The sequence below is a fragment of the Oncorhynchus nerka genome, linkage group LG15 (assembly GCF_034236695.1).
Source record: "Oncorhynchus nerka isolate Pitt River linkage group LG15, Oner_Uvic_2.0, whole genome shotgun sequence".
NCBI classification, from domain to species: Eukaryota; Metazoa; Chordata; class Actinopteri; order Salmoniformes; family Salmonidae; genus Oncorhynchus; species Oncorhynchus nerka.
This window is the reverse complement of record NC_088410.1, coordinates 50044639-50053706: the sequence shown is the minus strand read 5'-3', so window position 1 is coordinate 50053706 and position 9068 is coordinate 50044639. Positions and strand designations below refer to the sequence as shown.

Below are 9068 nucleotides of genomic sequence, written 5' to 3'. Positions count from 1 at the left end.
TAACTTCCTGACTGATGTCTTGATGTTGCTTCAATATATCCACATAATGTTCCTTCCTCATGATGCTGCCACCCCTGTGCTTCACGGTTGGGATGGTGTTCTTCGGCTTGCAAGCCTCCCCCTTTTTCCTCCAAACATAACGATGGTCATTAAGGCCAAACGGTTCGATTTCAGACCAGAGGACATTTCTCCAAAAAGTATGATCTTTGTCCCCATGTGCAGTTGCAAACTGTAGTCTGACTTTTTAATGCGGTTTCGGAGCAGTGGCTTCTTCCTTGCTGAGCGACCTTTCAGGTTATGTCGCTATAGAACTTGTTTTACTGTGGATATAGATACTTTTGTGTCGGTTTCCTCCAGCATCTTCACAGGGTCCTTTGCTGCTGTTCTGTGATTCATTTCAACTTTTCGCACCAAAGTACGTTCATCTCTAGGAGACAGAACGCGTCTCCTTCCTGAGCGGTATGACAGCTGTGTGATCCCATGATGTTTATACTTGCATACTATTGTTTGTACAGATGAACGCGCTACCTTCAGGCGTTTGGAAATTGCTCCCAAGGATGAACCAGACTTGTGGAGGTCTACAATTTTTTTTCTGGGGTCTTGGCTGAGTTCTTTTGATTTTTCCATGATGTCAAGCAAAGAGGCACTGAGTTTGAAGGTAGGCCTTGATATACATCCACAAGTACACCTCCAATTGACTCAAATTATGTCAATTAGCCTTATCAAGCTTCTAAAGCCATGACATTTTCTGGAATTTCCAAGCTGATTAAAGGCACAGTCAACTTAGTGTATGTAAACTTCTGACCCACTGGAATTGTGATACAGTGAAATAATCTGTTAACAATTGTTAGAAAAATTACTTGCGTGATCCACAAAGTAGATGTCCATACCGACTTGCCAAAACTATGGTTTGTTAACAAGACATTTGTGGAGTGGTTGAAAAACTAGTTTAAATTACTAACCGAAGTGTATGTAAACTTCTGACTTCAACTGTGTCTTTGTAGATGACTTCATGCACCGTTTGCTGTGTGGAAGCAGAGAGAACGGTGTATGGCTTGGGTGGCTGGAGTCTTTAATCATTTTCCTGGCCTTCCTTTCACATCGCCTGATATAGAGGTCCTGGATGGCAGGGAGTTAGGCCCCAGTGATGTACTGGGCTGGCCGCACCACCCTCTGTAGTGCCATGCAATCGAGGGCGGTTCTGTTGCCATACCAAACAGTGATGCAGCCAGTCAAGATGATCTCAATGTTTAATCTCAATGTTTAGCTATATAAAACTTCAGGATTTGAGGGCCCATGACTAACCTTTTCATCCTCCTGACTGTGCGCGTGTGTGGACTATTTTAAATCCTTAGTGATTTGGATACCGAGGAGCTTGAAACTCTCAACCCGCTTCACTACAGCGCCGTCGATAACTTAGCTGTGATTGAGGGTTATTGCAACCAAACTGCTTCAAATATAGTGATAAGCCTAAGTAGCTAGCTAGCTAAATGGCAGCCTATTTCATTAGTATCAACTATTTTGCTTAATTCAGAAAGTAGGCTTCACCACAGTTACATCTGTATGTATTAGCTAGCTAGCTTGCAAACTAGCTATTGTGATCGAATGTGAGCTAGCTAGCCAAGATGCGTTGTTTCTGACACATGCCACGATCCTGCTTGCTTTACATCCGACAGACATTTAGCTACCGTAGCTAGCTAGATAATTATCTATGAATATTGCAGCTAGCGGTGTACACACTCACGCAGTAGCTTACCCGGCTTTTCTGACCAACTTCACGCAAATGTCAGCCTACTCCTGTCCAGTGGTGTAGTACTATTTTTTTTTTTTAGGTTAGGGAGCACCAACAAATATGTAAATGACATCACCAGTTCATCTATCAACTTTTGTGTCGACAGATGTAGACTATTGAATAGCCTGTCATTATAGAATGCATAAACTGCATCCTCCAATTGCGACGTCTAAGGATGCTTGCTCACACATACTGTCTCAAGAAAATTGTATATTTTCCATATCATCAAACACCAGGTTAGGCATACCTAATTTCAAAAAAGGCCATCGCTGTCAATCATGAATGATAATTATTGATGTTTTCCAGGTGAAACGTCCAAACTGCACCTGCATGCCAATCATTTGATCGATCTCAATCAGTTGGGAATATGCTTCCAACTTCCAGATCATATGTATTCGATTCGATTAAATCCATAAACAACCAATCAAAACATATATCCTGCCTAGTGGCACGCTCTTGAGTTTTGGTGCATGAGGGGGGAAAAAAGCCACTATTCTGCTTCAGTTAACCCTCCTTAAAATCTCATTAGAAATTAGGTGTTTTTGATGGAACAGTAACGTTATAGGCCTACTATGGTATGCTATTATATTCGGGTTATGTAAAATGCAAATTAATCATTGTTATCTTGCAAGACATTCATTCACCTTTGTTCCAACTTTACTATATGAGCACCAGCATCATTGTGAGAAGTGATAATATTCTATTTGTAATAATTATAAGTGACAGAGGATGTGCAATGATGTTAAATCAGTTGAACCAGCCTGTGGTGCTGAAGGACAGCTGAATCATAGCTCTGCCATTCAGCCAGTTCAAGAACAAACAACAATTTGCAGTATAGTCTACTAGGCCTACTACTACGTGGTATAGCTATTTGTTGGCTATAGTCTAATGTAAATACAAATACTTATAGCTTAATATCATTATACTGTTTGCGAGGAGTGCTTTAGTTGCACATGCTAGCAGGTATTTCATTGTATTGTGTAGCTTACACTACGCTGTATCATAAATACACTTTTATTTGATTCTCTTAAACACATGGTTGCAATATACCCTATTACAGAATAAAAGAAAACAGAGGTGAACTATCAATTCATATAATTTATTTGCATAAAACATGTTATCAAATCAATTGAACATTGAAAAAAGTGAACATAAATCTTGCCCCACCCTGACATACTAAGCTACTGTAGAACGGGCCCTGCCTCTCAACCAATAGTCAATAAAGGCTAAATATCCAAAGCAGGGCAACTGCAACTTCCAGAGAGAGTCAGGCTCCTTGGGCTTTGCGGTGGCCACTCAGGTTTGGATGTCCCTGGCAGAATAGTGTGGTCGCATATCATTCTGGGTTCCACTGTGCAAGAGGGGTCCATGGAGTTTCATGAACATCAAGGCAAACACACTGAATTTGGATCCTATATCTAAATGGAATTAATGAAGTTCATGTGGCTAAACCCCCTCCGAGCTGCTATCATGACACTCGGGCAGGCAGAATGGTCAGGCAGGCGGGTACAGAGTCCAGAACAGGCAACGGTCAAAACCAGGAGGACTAGAAAAAGGAGAAAAGGCAAAGCAGGTAAAAACCGCTGGTAGGCTTAGACATACTATGAAGCCCAATAAACAAACACTTCGCTTAATAATACATATATGGAATTTAAAAAAGGTTTATGAAAAAATAACTTTTTGGAGGGTTACTGTCATGAACTATTAAATTAAATGAATTATTAATTTAAAACAATTTGACATCGGTGACAGGCGCATGGCCCCCCAGTACGATATACCAGTGGGTAGACAGAGGTTAAGATTAGGGTCGTCCCAAGGATTCCGAATAGCACAGACCTGTACAAATGAATTGGGACCAACCATTTGGCAAATCTGTCACTTCCGAATGATCTTTCACCCAATCACATCGAAGTATTTAGTAGGCGCATTCTTTCAAATGGTTGCTACGGATTTGCTTTGTTTTAAACACGAAGTTGCGATTGGTCATGTTCGCAAACAGAGCGGTGACACGGTTTTGAGAAAAAAAAAACATTTAAACGGGGGCGGGATCTCTACACAGTTTGAAAATCTCAGTAGCAGAAAAATTGAGTTGGTGAAGACAGAACAGACACATCAGGCAAGTTACATTATGGAAACATTTGATTCTTATTTTTGTTGGAGGCGGGTGGGCTGGTTGTTTTAAGTTGGTTATTTAGCTAACGTTAGCTGGCTAAAGAAGTCATTCAACCTGTTAGCACTGTTATGCTGCAACAAGATAATACTCACTCCGCTAACCGTTAGCTGGCTAGCTAATGTAGCTTGCATTTGCGCTGTAACAATGTTTAACTAGCTAGCTAACATTATTAGCAAACATCCTCATGTGTTATTAGTTAACCGTGGTAAATTGTGTTATGCCTAGCCCAGGATATATGTGGGCTACGTTAGCCAATGCAAACATTTATAACGTTAACTATGCCCTGCTAGCTGAAATGGATAACTAGGCACCTTAAAAATCCAGGTAACGTTAGATGGCTAACTAACGTCATGACAACACTCTGGTTAGTTGCTTGCAGGCGCGACGTAAAATGCCGTGCACTTGAGTGTTTAAGTAGCTAATATTTGTTTACTAGCAAGGTAGTTTAGTTTCCAACGTTAACTAATTATCGTCCTCTTGATTGTTTCTCCAGTAGAAGTATGGCCTCTCAAAATATGGACCCTGCAGCCGCCTTCGTCCACAGCAGCTCTGAAAGGCACTGAGACCGGTGGGAGTGCAGCAAAGGGCTCAGTCACGAAGAGGTTTGACATTTAGTTTTGTTAATCTAGATTTAAGCTCATCTTAGTTCCCAGCGTTAGTAGGAAAGTAACGTTAACATGTAAGTGGAGGAGCCAAACAGTATTATGTCATTTGTTTGGTGCCACTATTTGGGCATAGGCTAGTCGGGGTACGAAGTTTGGGCATTTCTGAATCTTCGTTTTTTACACCCTAGACTTCAACAAGAACTGATGACACTAATGGTAAGTGTTCCCCATGTAGGACTCTCTCTTTTATAATCACAATTGGATATATAAACATATTTTGTAAAATTGCTATTTCCTTTAGATCTGTTTATTTCTTCATGTAGATGTCTGGAGATAAAGGGATCTCTGCTTTCCCGGAGTCTGACAACCTTTTTAAGTGGATAGGAACGATAGACGGAGCTCAGGGAACAGTAGGTCGTGTTTACTTTCTACTCCAGCATGAAAAGTACAGCCTCAGTAGTTGCTCAGATTTTAAGAACCGTAACCCTATACCATATGAACAAGGTCTACAGTTTAACTCATTTGAACATTCAAACGCTTGCTGTGAAATGCTTTTGCACAAAAACAGTATAACAAATCTTCCATCGCTAATTCTCTTAGGTTTACGAAGGCCTGAGGTACAAGCTGTCGTTGGAGTTCCCCAGCGGCTACCCGTACAAAGCCCCCCGAGTGAAGTTCATCACGCCATGTTTTCACCCTAACGTTGATGATCAGGGCTTCATCTGTCTGGATATCTTGAAAGACAAATGGTCAGCCCTGTACGACGTACGGTCCATTCTTCTGTCCATCCAGAGTTTATTAGGAGGTAAGGCACTTCCCACAGAAATTAATAAATGGCACTCAGTTCATCAAGTTGACTGGAACTCACCCAACCAACTAGGTTTAACAGTGCTCTTCGATCAAATCACTGTCCAAGTTGTCACCTGTTTTATTTATTGTTTGGAGAGTTTGTGTGCCACTGTCCAATTTGTTAACTTTGTACTACACTGTCTTCAGAGCCCAACATTGAGAGTCCATTGAACACTGCTGCTGCTGAGCTTTGGGATAACCAGGAAGGTTAGTATATGGACACGTCTGTGTCCCAACATGGTGCACTTCTTCTGACCAGGGCCCATATGTCATTTGGGACTCACCCTGTTAATACTTGTGTCATGAGTCAAGTTGTATCATGTTAAACAAAGGATTCTTTTGTTTTAGCCTTCAAAGCTCATTTGAACACAACCTACAAGAACTGACTCAAGCTCCTACAATCCTGCCATGTGTTTTATTTCTGTGTTTTTCTATGCTTCTAATTATGTACATTTCAATACTGGGTATGTCTCTACAATATATTTGTTTGTATGACCTCTATGTGAATAAAGATGTCTAGGTATGTTAATTGTGACTATTGGTTACTTTCCACTCAACATTTGGCTTTATTTCATTTAGATATATTTTGATTACTAACTTGAATACTTATGACTTATCACTAAGATGGATATAATGACCATAAACATCTATCCTCTGCATAGTTCATAATGCCTTCAAAGTCTGCTTGTACATTTAGATTGGATATCCATCAGGATTTACCAGTACTCTACACAAAGGTGCCTTTTCTCTTCCCCCATCTATGCGGGCTGACATGTCTCACTGGGCCATGGCTCCGGTAGACTTACTCACACTTGGGGCCAAAGCCAAGCCACTGGTACTTTTCAAGATGTCATTTTAAACTTTAACATCTCACAAACCAACCTTTGACCATTCTGGTCTTCACAAGTCACTGTCAGCCCTAGCTATGGAAGCAATTTCCCTTAAGTGTAACACTGGTGTTATGCAGCTTTGACTACCTAAAGACAATTGTCCACCAGTCATTTTATTAGCCAAATGACTTATGCCTGCATGTGTTTATCTCTGCATCACTGACATTCAGTAACCAAGTGCTCAAGATTACACCCTGTCAATTTAACAGTTTGGAGGATGATACCATCTTGGGACACCATCTCTTCAGGTCACACTCATTCAAAGACTGGGCACCCTCCACCCAGGCCTCTTCAGTACTCCACTGCTGGCCTTGGGGTGGTTTGGACTGGCGACACCATCCGAAGCCCCTGTTTTCACCAGGGGCCAGTGGTAATTCCTTTGTTTCAAGGGGAAGAGGTCTATTGCAGCACTGGCTTTGACAGGTCCTGTTGGTGTTTATATAATCCAGTGAGGATGAGAACCCCCCCCCCCCTACCTGTTCTTGATTTTTCTGGTCCAGATTCTCCCTCTTGTCAGAGGTACCAGCTGTCTGCAAACCTGGATCATGAGACAACATACACCTGAATCAGTGGCATTTGCATATGATGCACACACTATTCAATGCAATTCCAAAGTACACAAATTCTTGCAGTTTCAGTTCCAGATGTAATTGATCTGTTGAAATGACAGTTCTTTCAATTATATTATTGTACACTTTATAGACACCAACGGGCTGAAAATGTTGCACTTCAAAAGATATAACCTGAATTTGAATGGAAGGGTTCAGATCTTGAGGTCCATTAAGCATTTAACAGCATTGCAGTGGCCTTACCTGTGCAGATTCTGTAAGCCAGTGCTCTGGTCTCGTCCATCTCAGAAATCTGCCGTCAGAGTTGCTTCCGAAAGAGGTGGCCATTTGGAAACAGGCAGTCACCTTGTTCAGGACCTGCTGGACAACCTCAAACTCTGACCTGCTGCTTCCTAGCCTGGAGCTCATCCACTGACTTCTGACATGATTCATCTGAACGAGGGGAGGACAGCTCATGTCTGGAACGGAGCAAATGGAATGGCATCAAACACATGGAAACCATGTGTGTGGTGTATTTGATACCCTTCCACCTCTTCCTCTCCAGCCATTATCACAAGCCTGTCACCCCCCCAAAAAGAACCTCCTGTGATCTGAACCTGCACAGAGAAACCATACAACAAAACGTAATACAATACTTCCATAATTGGTCCATACACAGATATTCTTTATTTTTTGCTGTCTCATTACCCAACCTTATGTAACAGTATTGCTTCCGTCCCTCTCCTCGCCCCTACCTGGGCTGGAACCAGGGACTCTCTGCACACAACAGTCACCCACGAGGGATCATTACCCATCACTCCACAAAAGCCACGGCTCTTGCAGAGCAAGGGGAACAACTACTTCAAGTTCTCAGAGTTAACGACGTCACCGATTGAAACGCTATTAGTGCGCACCACCGCGAACTATCTAGCCATTTCACAGCGGTTACACACATCTAAAGTGCGTTGCTCAAGTGCACAAAATTAGGTATTATATGGGATACTGAAGCTGTTAACCCTCCAGCTGCCAGCTCACTTCCTGTAGGATCCCTACCAAGCATCTTTGGGATAAAATCAGGCAACCCTCTGGTTACCCGCTCACATCTCTAACCTTAAGGCTATCAAGCCATAGCCTATTCATGGTACAGACTAAATAAATGACAGTAATAAATACAAAAATAATTTTAAAAATCCCACAACTTCACTAAACCAGGGGACAGCAAATATCGCTCATCCTCTCCCTTTATATTTAAAAAGAAAATATTCTTAGCATTTACTATCAGTATTCCAGAATCTACAATCCAAATCTATACTGTGCCACCACTAATAACTCCACCAACTTTATCATGACCACATATGAAACACAAAATACAGGCATTTGGAATCAAGAGTTATTAGGTACGTACCAATTTACCAATCACCAAACGTCAACAGACAAATAGCTAACCCACCTCCGTTTTGAAAAGACTCCTCAGGGTCTCATGCTTTCTTATAGCCTATGGGTAAATTGACAGCCTTCGACACAAGACTGAATACAATTGAGGAACTTCAGGATTAACCCTCAGTACTCGGCTCCTCCTCCACACCCCCCTGCTTAGTCTTTCCTCGCTGGCACTGGCAGGAACTGGTCTCCAGGGAAACACTTTTTAATTAGGCAAACCCAAGCAGCTGAGGCCCATGGAACCATTTGGGCTCTTGCTCTTCTTTCAAAATAAAAGTAGTTTACATCAATTGGGGACAGACAACAACGGAATAGTTTATTTCCAAAATGCTTTATCCACCAATTCTTCCATTTGTATTTAGTAATCAGAAATGATTGCTTGTGGGTACTTTCATGTGTGTGTAAAATGTTACAGTTCTAAGATGTTTAAGTCATACTGTAGATTTCAAAAGTATATGAAATTGTTGCCGTTTTTGCAAAATGCTATATAGTGCAGTGCCTTGCAAACGTATTCTGACCCTTTGGATTCCTTCCAATTTTATTGTGTTGCAAAGTGGGATTAAAATTGATTTAATTGTATTTTTTTTTGTCAAAGATACTCTGTGATGTCAAAGTGGAAGAAAAATGTGATTTAAAAAAAAAGTTAAATAAGAAATTAAATAACTAAAATATAGTCGTTGCATAAGTATTCAACCTCTTTGTTTAGGCAAATTATTTCAGGAGTAAAATTTGGCTTAACAAATAACTTAACAAGTTACATGGACTCACTCA

At 41.2% G+C, this 9068-nt stretch overlaps 1 protein-coding gene and 1 long non-coding RNA gene across 3 annotated transcripts; one reads left to right on the top strand and one right to left on the bottom strand.

Moving 5' to 3' along the window:
• Positions 1-2872: 2872 nt before the first annotated feature.
• On the bottom strand, positions 2873-8455 carry LOC115142848 (uncharacterized). Of its 2 annotated transcripts, none has more exons than XR_003865568.1 (4): positions 8263-8455; positions 7122-7336; positions 6786-6847; positions 2873-3338 (listed from the first exon to the last, which is right to left on the bottom strand). It is a non-coding gene; the product is annotated as an uncharacterized LOC115142848 (long non-coding RNA). The 2 variants fall into 2 exon arrangements; XR_003865569.1 differs by having other exon boundaries at positions 8308-8455.
• On the top strand, positions 4466-5948 carry LOC115142847 (ubiquitin-conjugating enzyme E2 C-like). The gene is given in 7 exon segments (XM_029682640.2): positions 4466-4501; positions 4503-4567; positions 4759-4786; positions 4894-4980; positions 5171-5375; positions 5567-5626; positions 5768-5948. Coding segments are annotated over 7 exon segments (519 nt in total). The 3' UTR covers positions 5806-5948.
• Positions 8456-9068: the final 613 nt, after the last annotated feature.